General features: G+C 46.1%; 3 protein-coding genes and 2 non-coding genes across 5 annotated transcripts; 3 read left to right on the top strand and 2 right to left on the bottom strand.

The window, feature by feature from the left end:
• The first annotated feature begins 5,514 nt into the window (after positions 1 to 5,514).
• LOC109759388 (NDR1/HIN1-like protein 13) lies at positions 5,515 to 6,567 on the top strand. Its single transcript, XM_020318214.4, has one exon. It carries the CDS (start codon positions 5,577 to 5,579, stop codon positions 6,342 to 6,344), a length of 768 nt encoding a protein of 255 aa, XP_020173803.1. The 5' UTR covers positions 5,515 to 5,576; the 3' UTR covers positions 6,345 to 6,567.
• Positions 6,568 to 9,544: 2,977 nt separating this feature from the next.
• On the bottom strand, positions 9,545 to 9,617 carry TRNAR-ACG (transfer RNA arginine (anticodon ACG)). The gene has a single exon. It is a non-coding gene; the product is annotated as a tRNA-Arg (tRNA).
• A 4,633-nt stretch (positions 9,618 to 14,250) lies between these two features.
• Positions 14,251 to 18,056, top strand: LOC109759393 (mitochondrial arginine transporter BAC1). Its single transcript, XM_020318218.4, has 8 exons — positions 14,251 to 14,530; positions 15,810 to 15,899; positions 16,469 to 16,570; positions 16,674 to 16,778; positions 16,882 to 16,974; positions 17,045 to 17,245; positions 17,321 to 17,419; positions 17,514 to 18,056. Exons 1-8 carry the CDS (start codon positions 14,435 to 14,437, stop codon positions 17,646 to 17,648), a joined length of 921 nt encoding a protein of 306 aa, XP_020173807.1. The 5' UTR covers positions 14,251 to 14,434; the 3' UTR covers positions 17,649 to 18,056.
• A 2,118-nt stretch (positions 18,057 to 20,174) lies between these two features.
• On the top strand, positions 20,175 to 20,246 carry TRNAD-GUC (transfer RNA aspartic acid (anticodon GUC)). Its single transcript has one exon. It is a non-coding gene; the product is annotated as a tRNA-Asp (tRNA).
• A 54-nt stretch (positions 20,247 to 20,300) lies between these two features.
• On the bottom strand, positions 20,301 to 22,152 carry LOC109759391 (ras-related protein RABH1b). The gene is made up of 6 exons (XM_020318217.4): positions 22,003 to 22,152; positions 21,822 to 21,892; positions 21,236 to 21,324; positions 20,853 to 20,964; positions 20,655 to 20,745; positions 20,301 to 20,521 (listed from the first exon to the last, which is right to left on the bottom strand). Exons 1-6 carry the CDS (start codon positions 22,120 to 22,122, stop codon positions 20,360 to 20,362), a joined length of 645 nt encoding a protein of 214 aa, XP_020173806.1. The 5' UTR covers positions 22,123 to 22,152; the 3' UTR covers positions 20,301 to 20,359.
• Between the last annotated feature and the right edge of the window lie 742 nt (positions 22,153 to 22,894).

Below are 22,894 nucleotides of genomic sequence, written 5' to 3'. Positions count from 1 at the left end.
CCGTTCCTTTATATAAGGTGTATTTGTTTTTTATAAAATTCCAAAATGTAAGGTGCATTTCTTCTAATTCATCATAATTCCGCTTTTAACCCTCCAGAAAAAGGAAAGTATATTTCTCCTAATTGCATATATATCTCCTTGTAGAGAAAAAAAAGTATCTTTCTCTCGATTGCGTGTATCTCTTCCTTTACTAATCTAAATGATTTACTTGTCGATAATCAACTAATTAGCCAAGAGTGATTTCGCCCTACATTGTCTATAATTATGTGCCTTGGTCACCGTGCCGAAACTAATACACCTTATATAAAGGAATGGAGGGAGTATTAATGGGGAGTTGATAGGTTCGCTCACCTTTTGCCGGTTTTTAACTCCCCATTTCCCTCCCTCATTTGATTTCCTGTTGACTTTTGTAGTAATCTTCTTGCAATTTTTTTAAATATAAATAGAATGGCTTAGAATAACCTGAACCAAATCAGTACATTTAACAAACCACATTCTGCATTAACTCAATTAAATCTTAGCAAAATCTCAACTAAATAAATAAAATCTTTGCCTTTCCTACCCATATGTAAATTAAATCAAATCATACTAAAACCTCAACTAAACTAATACTCCTAAATAAAAGAAATCTTGTCTTACCCTAAGCATACTCAAATCAAATTAAATCTTACTAAAACCACTACTAAATCAAAACTTTTCTTGTTTTGCTCTACGCATACTCAAATCAAAATCAAATCTTACCAAAATCTATAATATGATGGGTGTAAGGTATATGTCAGACAAGATTGATATTAAACCACTAGAATATGTATGTCTCGTTGCAACGAACAGACAACTAGTTAGTAAAGCATAATTTTTGTTATTTCTTAAACGGATAAAATAGCTATGTGTCCGTGATTGATATTTATTTGCTTATATATGAATTGTGAATTTACTTCTATTTATTGAGTTGCCAAAGATGTTTGGCAGGTACCAAAATTTACCACAAGAAACAATTTATTTACATACCATGAATTGATTGCTTTACAGTAGATTGATCTAGTTTATTGGGTTAACAAAAATTGGTTTGATGGGAACCATAAAGGGATGAAAACCGAAAAAAAAATCAGTGGAGGATGAGAGGATGGACGAAGAGGTGGTAGGGAAAAAATATCGTAAGATTAAACTATGCGTTTTTTAAGTAGTAAATACTCCCACCGTCCCAAAATAAATGTCTCAACTTTGTACTAATTTTATGTGTACAACTTAGGTCAAATTCGTATGTGAACCCCTTCACTGCTGTATGCGAGGGCACCCTAAGCGCTAGGGTTTCTCGTGCTTCCCGTCGGCGCCGCCACCGGTCTATCTCATCTTCTATGGTCTTAGGGTCATGGAAGTGCGGTGGATCTCAACCCTTGCCGGTGGGAGGGCTTCGTTTTCAGATGTTTTTTTATATTTTGTTAGGGTTCGTGTCTTGCTCAGAGAGGCGAGGCGGTGGCGGCTCCCTGAAGATGGAATAAGGTCCTCCCGCCCAAGCCCCTGTCCCGATGGTGTTTATAGCATCGTTGGAGGGCGTGTGGAGGTTTGTCTCCGGCGGATCTCGCGGGATTCAGTCAATGTTTGTTTTCGATGGACCCACGTGGATCCGGTCTTCGTTCGTCTATGTTCATGTGTCTGCAAGTTGGATCATTTTGATCTACACATCTCTTCATCGGCGGTAGTTGTTGTCCTGGCGCACTGGTCCTATGAGGCCTTTGCACGATGACTTCGTCGTTGTCTATTACAATTAGGTTTGCCCGACTCCGGCGAGAGAGGGGCGATGAAGGTGGCGCATCTTCGGCTCGCTCCAGTGTTTGTAGTCGTCACTAGGTGGTCTATTTACTTCTGATTTTCTTTTTACTACCTTAACAGTTGATGAATATATTGAATTTTTCCTCGCAAAAAAATGTACTAAATTTAATACGTAGTTGTACTAAGTTTAAGACACTTTTATTTTAGGATGAAGGGAGCAGAAGAGAAGTTTGTATTTGTTTTTTCTTTCTTTTTCACTAATTATGCTATGACTGGCGTAGCGGCCCGCCGGCCCCTTCAGGAGTGCATGCTGCATTTCATTAATTATGAAGAGGGTTTGATATGTACTCCCTCCGTTTCTAAATATAAGTCTTTTTAGACAATTCAAATAGACTACAACAGATGTATGTAGACATATTTTAAAGTGTAGATTCACTCATTTTGCTTTGTATGTAGTAGTCACTTATTGAAATCTCTAGAAAGATTTATATTTGGGAACGAAGGGAGTACAATTAAACCACCCAAAGTTGATGTATCTCAGTGTTTCGACCTAGCGATTGACGGGTCTGCTGCTTTTTGAATCTTGGCAAAAATGATTGTTGGCATCGATGATTTCAGAAGACTCCAATTCGTTTGAGACATAAATCTCAAATGACCTATACAATCTCTACTCCTAATGGAGCAGTTGGTAGCCTGGTATGATTTATTTTCGTCCGGTTTTTCTTCGTCCCACCTCCTCCCACTTGGTTTTCTCCCTCCCATTAAAAAACCAAATCCCATTAGGGGGATCTTGTTTCATGCTTCCTTTGTAGGTGCTGATTCAATTCAATTACGTAAATAATAAGTAATTAAGAATTCAGAAATTGCACCATATATGTGAGATCACCTTCCTAATAGATAGACATAAGATTTTTCTCGATAACCTTTCATAATAAAATGAGATATTTCTTCACAAAAATCACTAGTCCCACACGCTATGTCATTTATTATTATCATTCTCTCTACTATTAATTGAGAATCACAAGTTTCATATGGGCGCATGCATCCGCGCGCCCCTGCGAAGGGACGTCGTGCACGACACCATGAAAGATGTTGTGGCCGGGCCTAACGCTGGCACGGTGCTTGAGAATGCCAGGGCGTGGATCACAGCGTCGAAGCCGGCTGTGGGGGGAGGCGCATTACATTTCTTGTAGAGCCACACAGGCTACCGTCTCAAATAAAGTGTGTCCATTTAAATATCAAGAAATTCGTTAAAGGAATGTGTCCTACATTACTCGGTAGTCGTCATCATTGGCGTTTGTAGCAGCCATTCAGGCGTTTTTTTAGAAATCGAGCACTAAATCAATTTTGAAATCAAACCATTGATGCAATTAATTAGCTAAGCAGTTAATTACGTATGCAATTAATCTCTACTCCTAATGAAGCAGTTGGTAGCCGGGTACGGTTTATTTTCGTCCGGTTTTTCTTCGTCCCACCTCCCACCACCTCCTCCCACTTGGTTTTCTCCCTCCCATTAAAAAACCAAACCCCATTAGGGGGATCTTGTTTCATGCTTCCGTGCTGATTCAATTCAATTACGTAAACAATAAGTAATTAAGAATTCAGAAATTGCACCATATATGTGAGATCACCTTCCTAAAAGATAGACATAAGATTTTTCTCGATAACCTTCCATAATAAAATGAGATATTTCTTCATAAAAAATCACTAATCCCGCGCGCTATGTCATTTATTATTATCATTATTTTTACTATTAATTGAGAATCACAAGTTTCATATGGGCGCATGCATCCGCGCGCCCCTGCGAAGGGACGTCGTGCACGACACCATGGAAGATGTCGTGGTCGGGCCTAACGCTGGCAAGGTGCTTGAGAATGCCATGGCGTGGATCGCAGCATCGAGGACAACCGTGGGGGAGGCGGGTCATCAGACCGCCACGTGGACTCGGTCATATTATATTCTTGTAGAGCCACACAGGCTACCGTCTCAAATCAGGTGTGTCCATTTAAATATCAAGAAATTCATTAAGGGAATGTGTCCTATATTACTCGGTAGTCGTCATCATTGGCGTTTGTAGCAGCCATTCATGCGATTTTATTTAGAAATCGAGCACTAAATCAATTTTGAAATTAAACCATTGATGCAATTAATTAGCTAGATAGTTAATTACGTATGCAATTAATTAGATCCATTTAAATAGGATTTTTTTGCACCGAATCAATTTGGAGGTTGAGTGATTAATGCAATTAATTAATTTGTTAGACAATTATTTATGCCTACAGATAATTAGAAGTAGGGATATTTTCCACTTAGTCAGATAATTAATTGATTTGGTAATTAGGCATGCAAAGAATTAGGTAGGTCGTTAATTATTTGTGTACTTAATTAATTAAGAAAGCAGTTAATCGCGGTGAATCATTTTGAAAGCGTTCGTGGACAAGGACGATCAACGGGCTCTGAACTACATGGCCAAGCACCGAGCACCGCTTGCCAACATGAACAACAGCCACCATGCACTTGCGAGATGGGCGACCTAGCGTTCACCTAGTGTATGAAGACTATGCTCCGCATGATGTCCACACGCTGACGGTTGCCGAAATATTCGCGGGTGAGGACAACACGACACAACATTGGCCAGGTGGTTCATGCGATAATAAGAAGAAAGAGTGTTCCAAGAACAAGAAGGAAAAAGAACTAAAGCCATCAAACGGTCCGTGGTGTTGGAGAAAGAAAAGAGCGTTCCAAATAATAAGAGAGAGAAAAAAGAAAGAGTATTCTTGAAAATAAGTAGGAACGAGAACTAAACACGACGAAGAAATGAGAAAGAAGAAGATGAGGCGTCGATGACGAACACACTAATGTTGACGTGGTGCTTGTTGGCGCCAATGAAACGGGTTAGCGAAGACGCGAGGAGTAGAAGGTGTAGGGAAAGACGAGGAAGAGAAGAACGACAATTATCCCTTCTAGCATATGTGGGATGGAGGTGGAGCTTATTGGCGACTAGGAATACATTCATGTTGCCACTCTCCTCCAATGTCAATGTGCATTTGCAAAGTTGAATGGACGTTTGAGAATGCTATCTATAGTTATTTGTTGCTTTGTGTCAATAGTATGTTGTTAGTTTAACCCGCTATATTATATTGTAAACATGAAAAATTTCATCCTTATTGCAATGCACGACGACGATGAGGTCGACGTCATCTGGTTCTAAAGGAGGTGGCTCCAGCGAGAAATGTCCCGCTACGGCAAGAAGCCGATCAGGAATGGGAGGTTCCGACAGAAAAAGAGAAGGTGCGTCATTAGATGAGGTTTTTTGTGTTGAACCCGAGTGTTACAGATAACATTGCGGATAGCCCGTAGCAACGCACGAGCGTTCTGCTAGTAAAAAGTAGAGTGTATCTAGGTCTGATCTAACTATTATCTAAGCGACTCAATCAAACATCACAATGAAAGAAAAGTTGAAAAAGACAGCATGAGGCTCTACTAAAATCATGGACATAGAACTTAGATCTCGTCTATATGAGAATTTAGCAAATCCGAAAAAGAATACAATCAGTAAGGTGCATCCTGGCAGCTGCATCGGCAGAAGCAAGCTGGCCGGGTGCCACGTCGGGCGCGATGGCGGTTGCGACGAGCCTTGACCGGTGGTGCGTGCCACCAGCCAACAATAGGCATGTCGTCAAAACCGTGGCGCGCACGGGCGCTCCTCCTGGTTTCCCTCCAAATCGGGCCTCCCGCCCGCCTCATGCGACGTCCTCCGCCAGCTCCCTCCCGCCCCCTCGCACCTCGCCGTCCTCTTTCCTTCCATGGCGGAGAGGGCGCTCCCGCCGCCCGTGCCCGAGCAGGCCTCCGCCGCCGCCGCCCAGCTCAGGGCGCCGCCGCACGAGACCTACGTCGTCAAGGTCCAGAAGGACCAGATATACCGCGTGCCGCCCCCCGAGAACGCCTACCTCGCCGAGCGGTACCGCGCGGAGCGCGCCGGCGGCGGCAAGAGCGGCGGCGGCTCGGCGTGCTCGACGCCCCTCCTGCTCACGCTCGGCCTGGCGGCCGCGGCGGTGCTGCTCCTGGGCGCCAGCGTCTGGCTCTCCGTCGTCGTGATGCGGCCGGCCCCGCCGAGCTTCTCCGTGAACAGGCTCTCCGCGCGCAACGCGTCGGCGCAGCGCCACGCGGAGGTGGACTACGACTTCTTCCTCACGGCGATCAACCCCAACAAGGTGACCGCGCTGTGGTACAAGGACGGGGGCACGGCCAGGCTGCTGCACCAGGGCACGGCCCTGGCCAAGGCCGCGGACGTGGGGACGCCCGAGGACGGCGGCGCGGACGCCAAGGACTTCAACGTGCTGCTGCGCGGCGGCGGCCACGCGACATCCAAGGCGGTGGAGAGGGCGCTCAGGGGGTCGAAGAAGGAGGCCGTGGCGCTGGAGCTCGCCGTGGAGTTCCCCGTGCAGGTGCACGTGGGCGCGCTCGCGTTCGCGGCCAAGAGGCTGGCCGTGGCGTGCGAGATGAGAACGGCGGGGCTAGGGAAGCACGTGCACATTTCGTCGCAGAAGTGCAGGAGCAGCTTCGGGAAGTGACCGACGCCGACCGCCGCGCGCCGGCGCCGGCGCTTTGTGCATATAGTGGGATCGAGGGCCGAACGGGCAGGGCGACGCGTGAAGTGTGGACGGTGGGATCGTACGTGTACGTCGCGTGTAAATGTGTCTTGTAGCTCGTGCTTGATGACTCTCGAGGCTCTTTGTGTGCAAATATGTGTAAGTTGTTACTAACCGGAATCTGGGACTCGCTGGACTTGTGTAATCATGGAAGAATGTTCACGCGTGATACATGTGTTATATTTTTTCCACATTTACATTCTTCGGTTTCACGCTAGCTAGCTGCTGTGTACTTTGCTTGAGGCTGATTCAGATCATCTGCAACCGGAACACCCACTCCCTCCCTCCCTCCCCGAGCAATGCTACACCTACGCAGAGACTCTTACGTACCTTACGTAATTGCTGATCTGGCCGTTTTTAATTAGTCATTAGTTGGGGGCACGGGCCCACCCTTGAAATCAGGGGGCAGTTTGATTAACGCTTTAGCAAATTACGTAGGTTACGTAAGTGCTTTTCGTAGGTTTAGCATTTTCGCTCCTTCCCCCACGCTCGGACGGACAGTCCTGCCAACATCTGGATTCAAACGATAATGCTCCATATGCTCCATCTACGAACAGGCTACCTAAAGTAACGTAATTTTCCTAACTGTAAATCCTCTTCCCCCTGATTTCAACCGGGATGGCCCCAGCCACTAATCCTCATCCAATTAACTACCTCCACATCAGCCTTTACGTAAAAACCTCACGTAAGTTTACGTGGGTCTAGCATTACCCAACAGGACCCCTCAAATCTAACCCATATGCTCGCGCTGTCCGGCACCACTCGAACACAGTCTATATATGGGGCGGATTTGGGCCTACTTGAACGTGTTCGCCATATCGGATTGACGTACGGGACACACGCAAAAACGCTTTGGTTCGTCAAGGGAGGTCATCGGTTCGGTGGCTGCATTCATGGCGCAGGTCGGTGCACCATTCGAGGGGCCAAGAACCTAGCCCCCCGCACCACCACTGCTTCCACGTATGTGCCCCCTTCCGCTCCGTCCCTTGCTATCAGCCATGGTCCGCCGGAAGGTCACGTATTACAAAATGCTGAAGCCAGAGCATCAGCAGAGATAGCGGTCGAGATGGCATTGTCGAGGAACGTCGCGCCTCTCGCATTGCGCCGGGTGACGCGGTTGGAAGTGAAGCAAGCGGGTGTTGCCCGCCCGCGTGGCGCTCGTCGCCGATCTCGGCCTCATGGCCGAAAACCAAGCCATGCTCGGTTCACTCCGGTCCAAGCAGGATGTGGCGGCAAGCCACCGCCTTATCCACCTGCGCGACGTGAGGCGGGAGCGGCTCTTCGTGGACGGTGACGAGGAGGAGGAAACACCGGAGATTCGCCTTGCCGCCTGACCATGAGATCCACACCTTCGATGATGGCGAGTAGTTTAGGATGGTTTGCTTTTTGAATATAGCTTGTTTGTTTCATACGTGGAGTACGTATGATGAAACAAACGGTGCACGAAGTAGCACGAGAGTGAGGATTTGCAAATGTGGGATGTGGTTGCAATCGTGGATAAAGAAGGGGTGACCGGCTTCACGTCCGTGAACATACAGGGGGTCATATTTGTTCAGGCTGTACATAATTGTTTTTCTACCGCGCCGGTAAAACCAAACCAAGCCGAGCATTTTGACATGTCGGGAGCCGGTAAAACGTAGGGGCTGTTTGGTTTGTGACTAACTTTGCCAAAGGTTGCCACACCTAAGGTTAGGTAAGTTTGACTGACTTAGGTGAGTGTTTGGTTCAAGCCATACCTTAGGCAAGCCACACTTGAGCCCCACATGGCATACACACAAAAAGTGTGGCAAGATTCTCTTAGGCTTGCCAAATTGTGGCTCTTATTTTAATGAACTAAGCTTAGGCAAGGTTGGCAAAAATATGTGGCAAAGTGTGGTAATGCTAGGCCTAGAACCAAACAGCCCCGTAGTAGTAGTATGATGGAAGCAGTGGGAAGAAACTGCTCCTGTGGCCTTGTCGAGAAAGCGACAGCAGTGCTTCACTTGTGTTCGGACTGTCGTTGTTTGACGCGATGCAGACGTGCTCGGCCGGCGATCCTGGATCGTACTAGCACGAAGTACCCCTACAACTACAAGGACGCACGGCTAGCGACGGTTCGGTCAGCCTGCCTCTCTCCTACGACATTCGCCGGTCGTCGGTTCGTCACCATGCTCGACAGTCGAGCCGACCAACGCGCACGTCCTCTCGGTCGCCGCGTCGCGGGTGGCAATGGGACGGGGGCGACGTATGCCATGCCAATGCTGCGCGCGCGTCAGTCCCGCGAACATACGTGCGCGGGCGCGGCAGGCGATGGCCCGCGGGGGTTCGTCACGCACGCCGCCGGTGTCTGTACGTGAAAGCAGCGGAAGGCTCCGGCGGTCCTGTCGCCGCGCCATTGGCTGCCTGCCCTCGTCTACTCCCTGTCCCTGGTCATCCGGAGTGCTAGTTGACGACGCCCGTCGTTGACAGGTGCCGATCAGTCACATCCATGTTCCTCCCTCCGCCCCGGCAAGCCGGTGTGGACTGTGGACCCGAGAACGGGAGAAGTAATTCTCAAACCCAGTGCTTCGCAAGGCTAGTGGCTATGGGAGAGGGACTGAGATCAGGGGACATGCACTTTTGCATGTCACCGTGTGCCTTGCGGCTCGAATTTAAATTTAAACATTGCGAAAAAATTTAAAAAAATCATGCATGTTCACGGCACATATTAAGATAACTCCTAAAAAATTCAGATCAAAATTCGAAACATACATCAAGAAGAAAAAAGAGAAATCTGTCATGAATAGTTGCGAATGGTTCTCTGTATACTATTCACATCTGAGTTTCTCTTTTTTGTTTCTTGATGTATGTTTTAAATTTTGATCTGATTTTTTTAGGGATTATCTTAGTATGTGCTGTGAACATGCATGATTTTTTTAAATTTTTTTTTGTAATGTTTAAATTTGAATTCGGGCCGCAAGGCACACGGTGACATACAAAGGTGCATGTCACCTGATCTCTGTCCATGGGAGAGAGACTCGCCGAAGCAGTGGCAGTAGTAGGTAAAACAAAATGTTTGTCGGAGGAGCTTCGAAGCACGGGTAGGTTTTTTATTTATAGAAATATAAGAATGTGCCCCCAAAAAAAACAATAGAGGACAAAAACGACTCCGCTGGGGATCGAACCCAGAATCTCTGGTTTCGTAGACCAGCGCCTTATCCATTGGGCCACGGAGTCCTTGCTGTAATTCTAGCAGGTTCTGCTGATAGGTTGTAGCGTGACAACTTCGGGTCGATTCTCCTAATGACATGACTTAATCTAGTGCTGCAAACTGGGTAATTTGTTGAAAACTGACCGTTCAAGTTACTTAGGCTAAAAATAATAATATAGCACGGCTAAAAAAAGAAGACCATCCAAGTTACTTCTATCCATGACTCTAAGGTGGTGGCAGATACAAGTACCCGAAACTATAAGATCACGTTTCTTTCGAATTACAGTAAAAATATACATGTTTACGTATGTGGACATACTCCCTACCATTATGAGCACTTTCAATTTTGTCATGCTAGTGTATACGTGGCTTGTAACTTGACCGCAAAAAAAAAGATCTTTGAGATTGATAATGTTTCCACATGCATTTCCTGATTATGGGCACATCATATACTAAAAGAATAGCGTCGGACGGTCTGAAATACATCTACAAAAATGAAGCACCTGATCTGGCAGATTTTGAGATTGACGAAATTATCACAGACACCTCGTAGTCGACGTGTACATTATACCACTAAAATAATACCGTCGAGAAGTTAGAACATATCTTAAAAAATACAAGCACATGCCAAATCTCCTTTTCAAAAAACAAAACAAAACAAAATAACATTGTATATCATCCAACATTGTGTTGATGTCATGACCTTTATGGTCAATTTGATGTATATTATACCCACATGTATCTAGTCTAACATTTATTTGAAAGTAATGTGGTAGGGGAAGCCCCTACAATGTTTTTGTTTTTGCTTTTGAAAGAATAAGAACTCAAATTCACATCCATGAGGACTTGAGCCTAGGTGGCTTAGTGAGGTAGGTGAAGGAAATATACCCTAGAGGCAACAATAAAGTTGTTATATATTTCCTTATATCATGATAAATGTTTATTATCCATGTTAGAATTGTATTAACCAGAAACTTGATACATGTGTGGATACATAGACAAAACACCGTGTCCCTAGTAAGCCTCTACTAGACTAGCTCGTTAATCAAAGATGGTTAAGTTTTCTAACCATAGACATGTGTTGTCATTTGATGAACGGGATCACATCATTAGGAGAATGATGTGATGGACAAGACCTATTCGTTAGCTTAGCATAATGATCGTTAAGTTTTATTGCTATTGCTTTCTTCATGTCATATACATATTCCTTTGACTATGAGATTATGCAACTCCCGGATACCGGAGGAATACCTTGTGTGCTATCAAACGTCACAACGTAACTGGGTGATTATAAAGATGCTCTACAGGTGTCTCCGAAGGTGTTTGTTGGGTTGGCATAGATCGAGATTAGGATTTGTCACTCCGAGTATCGGAGAGGTATCTCCGGGCCCTCTCGGTAATGCACATCATGATAAGCCTTGCAAGCAATGTGACTAATGAGTTAGTTGCGGGATGATGCATTACGGAACGAGTAAAGAGACTTGCCAGTAACGAGATTGAACTAGGTATGAAGATGCCGACGATCGAATATCGGGCAAGTAACATACCGAGTACATATGTTGTCATTGCGGTTTGACCGATAAAGATCTTCGTAGAATATGTAGGAACCAATATGAGCATCGAGGTTCCGCTGTTGGTTATTGATCGAAGATGTGTCTCGGTAATGTCTACATAGTTGTCGAACCCGTAGGGTCCGCACGCTTAACGTTCGATGACGATTTGTATTATGAGTTATGTGTTTTGGTGACCGAAGATTGTTCGGAGTCTTGGATAAGATCACAGACATGACGAGGAGTCTCTAAATGGCCGAGAGATAAAGATTGATATATTGGACGATAGTATTCGGACACCGGAATGGTTCCGGAGTGTTTCAGGAATTTATCAGAGTACCGAGGGGTTACCGGAACCCCCCGGGGAAAGTAATGGGCCACATGGCCATAAGGGGAGAGAGGGGGCAGCCCACAAGGGGTGGCGCCCCCCCATGGGGAGTCCGAATTGGACAAGGGGAGGGGGCGCGGCCCCCTTTCCTTCTCCCTCTCCTTCCCCCTTTTCCCCTCCGAAAGAAGGAAGGGGGGCCGACTAGGACTAGGAGTCCTAGTGGGTTTCCCCCCGCTTGGCGCGCCCCCTAGGGCCGGCCTCCTCCCCTCTCCTCCTTTATATACGGGGGCAGGGGGCACCCCTAAAGCACATCAATTGTTTCTTAGCCGTGTGCGCTACCCCCCTCCACCGTTTACTCCTCCAGTCATATTGTCGTAGTGCTTAGGCGAAGCCCTGCGCGGATCACATCACCATCACCGTCACCACGCCGTCGTGCTGACGAAACTCTCCCTCGACACTTTGTTGGATCAAGAGTTTGAGGGACGTCATCGAGCTGAATGTGTGCTGAACTCAGAGGTGTCATACGTTCGGTATTTGATCGGTTGGATTGCGAAGACGTTCGACTACATCAACCGCGTTAAATTAACGCTTCCGCTTTCGATCTACAAGGGTACGTGGACACACTCTTCCCCTCTCGTTGCTATGCATCTCCTAGATAGATCTTGTGTGATCGTAGGATTTTTTTTTGAAATTGCATGCTACGTTCGCCAACAGTAGGATCAACGCATTTGTTTAATTTCCACAAAATAATCTAACACAGTTGTTGCTAATGGCCAATGGTGATGGTGATTTGAACAATGGGAAATGATGGGGAGGGGGGCGAGTGTGTTTTGATATACAGGGAACAAAATGCTAGTTGTAAAGTAGCCAACAGTGTATACGGGTCCTTCTTTTAGATGATGTAAGTGGTTCTACTTAAGAGTTAGTACACCCAGATGGTCCTAACTCTGGCAGGTAGTATTCTCCTTTGATGCTTTGCGCGTATCTTTTTGTGTTGTTTTCCCTCTGAAATTTTATACCTGCACAATAGCAATTACTTCCTCCGTAAACTAATATAAAAGCGTTTAGATCACTACCATATTGTGATTTTGCTGGAAAAAAATCTTCAGTCTTGTTAGTTTTCATTCACTTTTGGCAAGTCTAGAAGGCAAAAGCTAAGCAACGAAAAAAATAGATACGTTTAGACTGTATCACAACACAACCGCGATAAAAAACAAGAAATTGTTGTGGTATGGTATAAAAACATGAACATACACATGATGCAAACTGTACACGCCAATTAGTTATATTCATTCAAATAACACAAAGGTAACTATTGCATTTACGAAAGAAAGGTTGGATAGATCATTATGGGCCATGTTGTCAACGAGGCGAAGGAACTTCTGAAAGGATACCGGGAACTTTCTAGTCTAATATTAACCGTTCACAAAACAAGGTTGTGGATTTGTTAGCTAGTACTATGTTGCGAGTGGAGAACCTAGCCAACATGTGGTTACAAGATGCCCCAAGTGCCATAGTATGCCTATTGGCCACTGATTGTAACCTTGCTCATTTTTAGTAAAGTTCCATGATTTCATAAAAAAAACTAGGTAAGAACGACGACACTACATGATCGAGCCGGATCGAAGGAACCATCATAAGGCAATCATCTAAGTTGGTGGTGACGCTGATTCATGTCGAGAATGTAGGTGGCATGGGAGATGGTGGGATGGAGGGGGGAGGTGAGGATGCTAGATGGCGGCTTCGTAGGACCTTTTGTTTTAGAACAAGGTTTTTCTTTTGAGGGAAGGCCATCATGGCTAGCTTTACTAAATCACGAAAACATTTACATCATCTATGAGCGTGCCGACAATGAAGTCAGGAGGCTCGTCCAACCAAGTAAGAGTAGACTTATTACAAAAACCATAGTTAGCTAGCACATGAGCCGCTTGATTACATGAACGAATACAATGCTTAAAAATGACCTCCCCAATTGCAGTATCTATGTCCACACATTCTGCAAATAGTGTTGCAGCTTCATCCCACCATCTTGTATGACTAGAACAAAAATTAATTACTTGAAGCGAATCTGATTCCGCTTCAATCCGATTGAAACCAAAAGAGTTGGCAAATGCCAAGCCGTCTCTCATAGCCGCCGCTTCCGTGGTAATTGCATCAGCTACAACTGGAATGAACTTACATTGTGCGGCGATAAACTGACCCCTATCATCTCTGAGGACAGCAGCTGTCGCACCACTTCCTTCATCTGCAAAGAAAGCTGCATCAACGTTTAATTTTGTAAATCTTGGGTCTGGCTTGCATCATTTTGTTTCAGGCATATCATGAGATCTTGCTGTAGCGGTCTGGAAGTTTCTTGCTATAGAAAGAACCGAGATTGACCATCTTCATGAAGGTGGCACCGTTTCATTATGTGTTACTTGCCTCCGAATCCACCAAAGATACCAGCCTCCCATTGCAAGAGCTTCTTTAAAATTTAAAATTTATACTTGGGTGTATAAGCAAATGGATCTCCGGCAGTGAAAGTAAATGCTAAAAAATAACTGAACCGGATCTATCCACCAGCAGTGAAGGTCAATGAGATCCATCATACCAAGTCTGGTCCACAAGTATGGGACTTTGCATCTTTTTTTTGGAAGGCAGTGGTTGTTTCTGACGTATAAAACCGCTCGAGAAGCCCCAAAAATCTAATCCTACCCGTTGTTTCATTCGGCCCAGACTAGTCTGAAGTGGGCCATAACATCCGCCCCCGATAGCCCATCGACATCCCCTTTCTCTGCTCTCCAACCGGACGACCTCCGCCTGCCGAAACAGAAACGAAAAAACACTGCCCAAGTTGCTCGGCGACTCGGCGCTTTCCCTTTTTCCCCTCGAGCGCCGGCGCCGGCGCCGGCGTGCGGCCGGAAACCTCCATTGCTCCCCGCTTCGACGTTTTCCTATTCAGCGCTGCAAGTTCACCTGCCGTGGGATGGCTGGCTTAGGCGACGCCGCCAAGGAATACATCGCTGGATCCGCTGCAGGCGTCGCCCAGGTGGTCGTCGGCCACCCTTTCGACACCGTGAAGGTAATTCTCTTTCCTCTTTTCTCCGCTTCCTTTTCCGTCCATCTCTTGCTGATTGGTGCGCCTCGCTCGCCGGGTAATTTGATCTCTTGTGCTCCAGTGCTTTGGTTGTGTTTCGTATGCTATATGCTATGCCCGCAGCGTTGCTGTTCGATCAAATGCCTGTTAGGGATAGACTTCGTAATGCCAAAAGGAAACACAAGCGAAGTTGGACGTTGACACAGCTTTTAAAACCAGAATTGAAGCCCATTACACATAGGTAAACAACTAGTGACGAAGAACTCAAGGAATTCAAGGTATTGGGTTCATAAGCCAAATCGAGCCCAAGTAAAGCTCCTCAAACGGGCCTAAAATTGCTGTCGCTAAGAATTTAAATGAGAGGGGGTATTGACAGGTAATTAGATTATGACTGCTGTTGTTACTAGTTGCTGCTACAAGATTGCAAGTGCAGTGTTTGGTATTACTTGCTTGAGAATACTTTCTCATCATTCCCTTTATCTGTCTGTTATGATCGTTCTGATGATGAAGTATGGAGAAATACCTGTAGGTAATTTGGTTGATATTACCGGCTTTTGAGTGCGCTTAGAAATACCTGGCATTAGTCGTGTTCAATTCCGAATTCAGCTGGTTGTACTTTCCGTCTTCTAATTCGACCGGGCATGCATACCTTCATTGATTCAGGACATGCCAAGCTTTTTATCTTCTTTGAGTTTGTATTTTTTTTTATGTTTGCACAGGTGCTACCTAATAAAACATTTCATCCAGAAATGATCATATCCATAGGATCTTATTGTTTCATTGTCTTGACTTAATTCTAGGATTTTCTGCTTCACAATTAAACTCTTTGGAGTCCTGACCAGTTGTTCATTAACTCATACCGTCATACAGTAGTGTGTTTTTCTAATGGTGGCGTTGGAGATTTTTGAGGCATACTAAGCAATGTTACATTTGTAGTTTCCAAACAAGGCATTGCTCCCTATAGAAAGCATGGTTGCCATAAGGTCCATGTTCCAGGTGTTTGTGTCACTTTATGATTTGTCTCGCTGCCAATGGTATGCGAGGTGATACTGGCAAACTGGGAAATTAATTGCACTTCTTTTGTTGTAATTAGGATACTCCGCAAAAGTAGTTGTTTATGCCAGTGTATGAGAATGCCCAGAATATATTTTTGTTTTCCTGTGCATATACTAGGAAAAACTCTGCAGTTTGGATGGAATATATGTTAACCATTTTCTTTATATTTTCCGCCATGTGAATTCAAGATAACTTTGTTCATCAATAGGTCAAATTGCAAGCTCACAACACCACGGCTCACGGAAAGGTCTACAAGAATGCATTCCACTGCACTAGTAGGATACTGGTTGATGAAGGAGTAAGCCCCTTCTTTTGTATGTCTCACTTTAGATTTAGTTTGTACTCAGTATTACTCAATTAATCGAGTATGTTGCTTTTATACAAAGCACCTGGTGTTTTTCTAGTCCTACATATACATGTTCTGTTCCATAGAGAACAAAATGAAACTGGCAACTGTTTTCAGTTAACAGTTCATGCTAGGAAAATTGCCTGGACTGCATTGTGTATTCATCTGACTATTATCAATTGAAAGTATGATTTTATGGAGACTCATTTAATATAGTCCTCTAATACATGACTAGTTTACGAAGCTAAGGAAATTACAAACAAATCAACTATCTTATGACAGCATTTTCATTGCATCTTTCAACTAGTTAGAACAATTTATTAAAGGATGAGCGGTCATCATTCATCTTGTTAACGGATCAAATTACCATTTTTCTATGGAGTTAATGCTAGGCACAATTTTAGAACCTACAGGTACTAAACTGAAAACCGCAATAGATTAGTTTATCTACATTTTTGATAGGATACAGTTTTATCAACATATTACTGGAAGTTTATTGTATTGATTATTTTCCATGACAGATAAGAGGGTTGTATAAAGGCGCGTCATCTTCATTTATTGGTATAGCACTTGAAAGCTCCCTTTTTTTTGGCACATATGCACAAGCCAAACAATTACTACAGGTAATTTTTTTTTCCTTTGGTATACCAATTACAGGTGGAATGCAAATGCTTCTGTCAAGGCCTTATCTTAGTTATTAAATTAGTCTGTTCGTTTTAATTTTAGGGAAAATCTGAGGATTATAAGCCGCGGCTAAAGGTAATTATTCCTTCTGCTGCCTGCAGTGGAGCCCTGATCAGCTGCATCCTTGCTCCAACTGAGCTGACCAAGGTCAGTCCTGCATCAATCTCCCTTTTTTAGAGTTGTTAGCAAGTACACAGCAGGAGGCATGATTCAGGTGACATTTAATGATGTAATCTCAAGAAATCTCCAGTGCAGAATGCAAGTTCAAGGGAAGGATGTGATGTATGCGACCCAGTACTCCAGCCCTCTAGATTGCGCTGTGAAAACACTGCAGCGTGAAGGGGTGAGCTTAATGGCCTTCTGCAAGCTCTTCTACATTGTGTCTAGTCTAAGGATCTGTTATTATGTTACAGGTTAGGGGTATATTTCGTGGTGGTTTAGCAACATTGTACAGAGAGGCAATTGGCAATGCTGTCTTCTTCTGCACTTATGAGTACAGCCGATATTGGATGCACAACTATATAGATTCTCGGCAATTTTCTAGCAACAGTGGCTTAGTTGTGGCAAAAGATATCGGGATAGGAATTATGAGTGGTGGCCTTAGTGGGATGGCTGTAAGTATATCATAATCTTTCAAGTTTATTGTAAGATACGTTTTTCTTCAATTTGACTAGTATTTCACTCTGCAGTTCTGGACAGCTACCCTGCCAATGGATGTTGCCAAAACGATTATTCAGACAGATCATAACCCTCAGTCGAGCCGAAATCCGTTTCGGGTTTTAAACATGGTACATGCCCTGCGATGGTTCACGATCTTCTGTTTTCGTTAGATAGATATATTGCCTTTGCTTGACCATGGCCGCTATGCCTGAAATGCTGCAGGTCTATAGGAGAGCTGGTCTGGCTGGATGTTATGCTGGTCTTGGGCCAACACTAGCAAGAGCATTCCCTGCCAATGCAGCAGCGATTGTTGCCTGGGAGTACAGTGCTAAGATTCTTGGTATAAGGCGTGAGTAATGCGAGGGATACGATGCTTGTGGCGATATTTACCTGCTTCATTCCCCCACAAAAGTCAATAAGAAAGTCAGGAAACTAATCTTTTTCCTGGACTGGATGGTATTTATCACGATGACAGCAAAAAAGGGCAAAGTGGCTCTAGTTTGTGTAGACATGAGTTTGATCGCGGAGGTTATTGGGGAATGAAGCAATTTGCCATGTTTTCATGATTAACTGCTCTCACCTTGCTTGCTGTTACTACTACGGAAATCATTTTATGGTTTACGAGTTAGGGTTTTCTTTGAGAAGTACAAAGTTAGTACAAAGTTGAGTCACTTATTTTGGGATGGAGGGAGTATATGGTTACTGTTCTGTGGTTGGAATGAAAGTTGGGATTTTCAATAATACGTACTGTATCTGTTAGTGTTCTATGTGATTGAAAGAATCATTTTTATCAGACGTTTTAGACATTCAGACACTGTTGAAAACAGTACACGGCAAGCTGTCTGAAACGTCTTAAAAACAAACGGAGGGAGTATTATTGTTCGTTCAATCTAAACTACTACTCCCTCCGTTCCAAAAAGAGAGGGGCCGATCATGAAGTGACCACCAAGAAGTGTTCTCATGTCGTCGTAAACAGGAAGATCTCACAACAGGCTGAAGTAGGCATGAGCGACTATTGTTCAGTGCTTATATGTAGTCATACTTTTTGTGCAATACCATTTGCAAGTGCATTATAAGTCAAAAGTCACTCATCAAATGCACCCACCTCTGATTATGTCACCGTGCTTGATTACGGTTGCCTTGGTAAATCAAAAGTCAAAAGTCACTCATCAAATGCCTCACCGACTCACCGTCCAGAACAGACGACATGAATCTACGCTCGTGAATCATGCTGCCATAGGCGCAAAAACGAAGAGTACATCATCAAATTCATCTAGCTCACACAATGCAGGTGAATTTTGGAGTGAATTGCGCAAAACCACACATTGAAGCGTAGGTTTGCAGGAAAGACTCTTCTACGAATTTGTGCCACAAAACACTGATTTTAGTCCTAATCTTTTGCAAAAAACACTGATCAACCGTTTTATGCATTTTAACCTAGATTATGACATGTGGGGCCCTGGTATTTTTGCATAGTCACCCTTCGGGTAAAAGTACAAAACGCAATCAGCTCCTTGTCGCCGGCCTGCAGCAGAGGCATCGGCGCTCATGGTCCTCGTCGCCAGCCATGGCCACACCGTCCAGAGGGGGGGAAGAGGTTGGCTCATCGGCGTTGGCCGGTGGTGCCGCATCTGGCGGTGGTGGGACGAGCACCAGAGGACGAGGCGGTGGCTGGTTCATGCACGCGGCAGCGCTGCTGGCTTGGAGTCGCCATGCGCTTGGTACCGTCGGCCACCGCGCGCTCACCGCCGAGGTCGCTGCTTGTTGCAGCTTGCGCGCCGCCGTCGCTGCTTGTGCCGAGCTGCGCGGCGCTGCTGGTGAATTTGGGCTGCCCAGAGAGCAGAGCAGCAGCACGCCGGCCATGGCTGATGGGTCTCGTCACCGAGAATGGGAGCAGAGAGCACGGCCGCGGCACAAGCGCATCCTCAAGGCGCAGGCGAGCCTGCTCTTGCTGGCGCAAACGTCGAGCAAGGGCGCCAGAGGTTGAGCCCAAGGCGCGGCGCGCAACCCGCTCGGCGGCGGTGGACGCGAAGCCCCTGCTGAACTTGGCGGCGAGGAGGGCGCTTGTGTCTGCTCCGGCAGGTCGCCGCACCGGGCGGTCGCGTAGACGAGCCCTGTCGCCGCCTCCCGCCACGGAGTAACGCGCAGTCCGGGTGGCCTACCTGGAGCAGCTGCCCCGACCACCACTCCGCCTCTAGCGCGCCGACCAGACTACCTCCTATCGCTGCCACCCACGTCCTGTGCCACCACGTGCCAGATCTGGCCGGGTCCGATGTTCCCCGCCTCCACAACCCACGTCCAAGGACGGCCTGCGCCAGGATCCGGCGGGCCCAGTCTCCACCACGCCTCATCCCTCCTCCTTCCCGTCAAGGCGGGTTGAGCTGCGCGTCGGGGTCGTAGCCGGGAAGGGAGGTGGCGGCGCTGGGAGGGCGGGGGCGCGCCGGGAGGGAGGTGGCGGCGCTGGGAGGCGGGGGCGCGTCGGGAGGGAGGTGGCGGCGCTGGGAGGCGGGGGCGCGCCGGAGGGAGGTGGAGGAGCAGGGATAGGGTAGTTTTTCAGGGGAGAATTTTTTTAGAGAGGGGAGGACGTTTTGGCAAAAAGACCGTTAGCCACATCAGCAAATGGTGGGCTCCATCTGTCATAATCGTCATCAAATGGGCTAAAGCCATCAACTAGTGTTTTTTGCAAAAGATTAGGCTAAGAATCAGTATTTTCGGGCACAAATTCGTAGAAGAGTCTTTTCTGCAAACCTACGCTTCAATGTGGTGGTTTTTTGCAATTCACTCTGATTTTTGCAAGGCAGAAACATGACATCTAGCTCACACAATGTAGGTAATTAACCGTCGTTAGCGATTAGTAAGCAGCATTCCGCCTATCATCACCAAGTCGTTGTAGTATAGTGGTAAGTATTCCCGCCTGTCACGCGGGTGACCCGGGTTCGATCCCCGGCAACGGCGATGTTTTTTTCTTCTCACGCCTAACAAATTTTGCATTTCTCTGTCCGCAATCTGTTTTGGTCAAAATTACATTCTTGCTCAAAAATCTCTCCTCTAATAAAAGAACACAAAGCTCAGCAAGAGCATCCTCCTGCTTTCTGCTCCTGCTGCCCAGGCGCGCCTGAGCCTGCTGGCCCGGAGGCGGGCCTCAGGTTGATGTCCACCATGTCCTCCTGCTTCGCCGACGAGAGGGCGTCCATCCCAGGCAGGGACGCGGCGATCGTGCGGAACAGAGCCTGCAGTCAGCAGGGTTCCAGGTTCCGCGGTCAGATGTTTGGCTGGAGAAATGTGGAGCTGCAGAATGCTTCTGCTTGCCCAAGCGAAGTGAAAATAAATTCTTCTACATTAGATAAAAGAAGTTGGGAGAACCTTGATGTTGAAGCCGGCCTTGGCGCTGGTCTCCATGAACAAGGCGCCGTGCTCCTTGGCCTTGGCCTCCCCTTCGTCCGTGGGCACTTGCCTGGAGGCGGCAACATTCAGGTGAATAAACGGAAGAAAATGAATCGCCAAGATTGGCGCAATGTGGCTTTCGCCACAGAGGTTCAGGGATATGTATAATGTACGTACCTCTGGTCAACGAGGTCTGTTTTGTTTCCGACGAGCACGATCAGCACATCTTTGCCTCTTGCCGTGTTCACCTCATCGATCCACTTCGATGTATGCAGAAACGATTGCGTGTCTGCAGAAAACAATGGTGTGTACGAGGATGATGCATGCTGGCATGCTTTCTTCATATCATCAGATACAGTTCTGTGGTTGAAGATGTCACTGTGACTAAGTACCCTCAGATGAAATGGTTCAAACTGATTCATCTATATGTCCGCTCAGATTTCATGAGTCAGTAGCAAACAGTTTGAAAATAAATTTCAGATTGGAACACTACTTTGTATTGCAGTACAAATTAGCTACATATTCTGCTGGCGAGTATTTTGTAATAACAGGCAACTTGCCAGTTACATCGTAGACGATGACCGCGACAGAAGAGTCTCTGATGTAGCTTGGAATCAGACTCCGGAACCTCTCCTGCCCAGCCGTGTCCCTGCACATTTTCACAGTTACAAACAACTATGTCACCCTTCGAGATTTTCACATTTGACATGTGCAAGCATGTTTCCGGCATCTCAAGTCCTCAGGGAAGGGGAAAAATATTACTGGTGTTTCAGGACTTACGGTTCAGGTTTCTCTAAAAGAAACAGTTAAGAACTACACCCTGTGTTCCTAAATATAAGACGATTTTGCAATTGAAGTGCAAAAGCGTCTTATATTTAGGAACAAAAGTAGTATTACAAAATTATCTAGATTTTGGAAACACAGAAATATTCTTCTTGAAAAAAATACGGTGATAAAAAGAAGAAGATTTGGAGGCTTTCCCAATGTCGAAAATGACAAGCAAGCATGGATGCGTCAGAATTTAGAAATAATTATCCGGGCATATGCAGCACAACTGAATTAATTTTACAACTATAACAAGGCAGCTCAACGATGAACGATCCCTCCCCTAAAGGAGGCTACCAAAAGGAAACTAGTATTGCATACCATAGCTGCAGGCGAACCGTGCGGTCCTCGAGGTACATGGTCTTGGAGAGGAAATCGATCCCGATGGTGGCCTGCACACAGAGTCACAGCAGACGGTCAGAATTTGCCAATCGTACGAGGTTGGGGCGATCGATCGGGAGCTTTGCAAATCGAATACTAGAAAGGAGGGAGGGAGGGGGACCTGGTAGGTGGCGTCGAACTTGTCGTACATGAAGCGGGTGATGATGGCGGTCTTGCCCACCGCCTGGTCGCCGAGGAACACCAGCTTGTACTTGGCCAGCGCCGACACCGCCGGCGCCATGGCTAGCTTGCTTGCTCGGCCCGGAGCTAGCTCGTCGGGCGATCTCTTCTGCTCCGAGTTGGACGCTCCCCGGAATGATTTGGATCGAGTCGTGGAGGTGCGTGCTCGACCGGGTTTGGACGCGTGAAACCAGTGGAAAGGGGACGGAAGAAGAAGAAGAAGGCTTGCTTTGAACGGAGAAGGGGAGGAGGCGACTTTGGACGTTTCCGAAGCCAGCTGGGGAAGGAGTCCCGTGTATTGACGGGTCATCCGTCCATGCAAATACTACTGCTCCTTCAAAGTTTGTATTCTTTCTTGGAACTTTCTCTTCCTTGGCCACGAAGTACATAAATCCAAGCTAGTAATTGGTGCGTTCCAAAAGGGGGCGACCTAACTGCAACAAACGTTTGCAGTTTTGTCGACTCATTTGCCACGTGTTGTTATCATCGACGTCTTGTTCTTCTTTTGAAACATCACCTCCTCTGTTTTCTTAAACGGGAACTGCGCATGTTCGCCATGGTAACAGCCTGCTTTTGTCCAGATGGCAAAGCTCAGTGGCCGAGCCAGCATTAGGGTACATGAGGGTCAGGCAAGTCGATGGAAAATCATACGTCCAGTGCGACGATGTAATAGTTCTCTGCTCCGAGGCTGTAACGACGTACGCAGCTAGGTTTGTACTATTACTCTAAATTTGTCTACGGTGGCTAAAAGATAAAAATAAACATCAATAATAATTTCATCGGAACATAACCTAGCGGCAAATACCCTTTCAATATATATTATCATGCAAATG

Source organism: Aegilops tauschii, chromosome 4, assembly GCF_002575655.3.
Source record: "Aegilops tauschii subsp. strangulata cultivar AL8/78 chromosome 4, Aet v6.0, whole genome shotgun sequence".
NCBI lineage: Eukaryota > Viridiplantae > Streptophyta > Magnoliopsida > Poales > Poaceae > Aegilops > Aegilops tauschii.
The sequence above is the reverse complement of the archived record's forward strand: the minus strand, read 5'-3'. Positions and strand labels throughout refer to the sequence as shown.

Coding starts and splice junctions, on each gene's coding strand:
- LOC109759388 (XM_020318214.4), top strand. CDS start 5,577: ATGGCGGAGAGGGCGCTCCCGCCGCCCGTGCCCGAGCAGGCCTCCGCC.
- LOC109759393 (XM_020318218.4), top strand. CDS start 14,435: ATGGCTGGCTTAGGCGACGCCGCCAAGGAATACATCGCTGGATCCGCT. Junction 14,531..15,809: donor ACCCTTTCGACACCGTGAAG/GTAATTCTCTTT, acceptor GTTCATCAATAG/GTCAAATTGCAAGCTCACAA. Junction 17,420..17,513: donor CGTTTCGGGTTTTAAACATG/GTACATGCCCTG, acceptor GAAATGCTGCAG/GTCTATAGGAGAGCTGGTCT.
- LOC109759391 (XM_020318217.4), bottom strand. CDS start 22,122: ATGGCGCCGGCGGTGTCGGCGCTGGCCAAGTACAAGCTGGTGTTCCTC. Junction 21,325..21,821: donor ACGGTTCGCCTGCAGCTATG/GTATGCAATACT, acceptor GAAAATGTGCAG/GGACACGGCTGGGCAGGAGA. Junction 20,746..20,852: donor ACAGACCTCGTTGACCAGAG/GTACGTACATTA, acceptor TGCCGCCTCCAG/GCAAGTGCCCACGGACGAAG.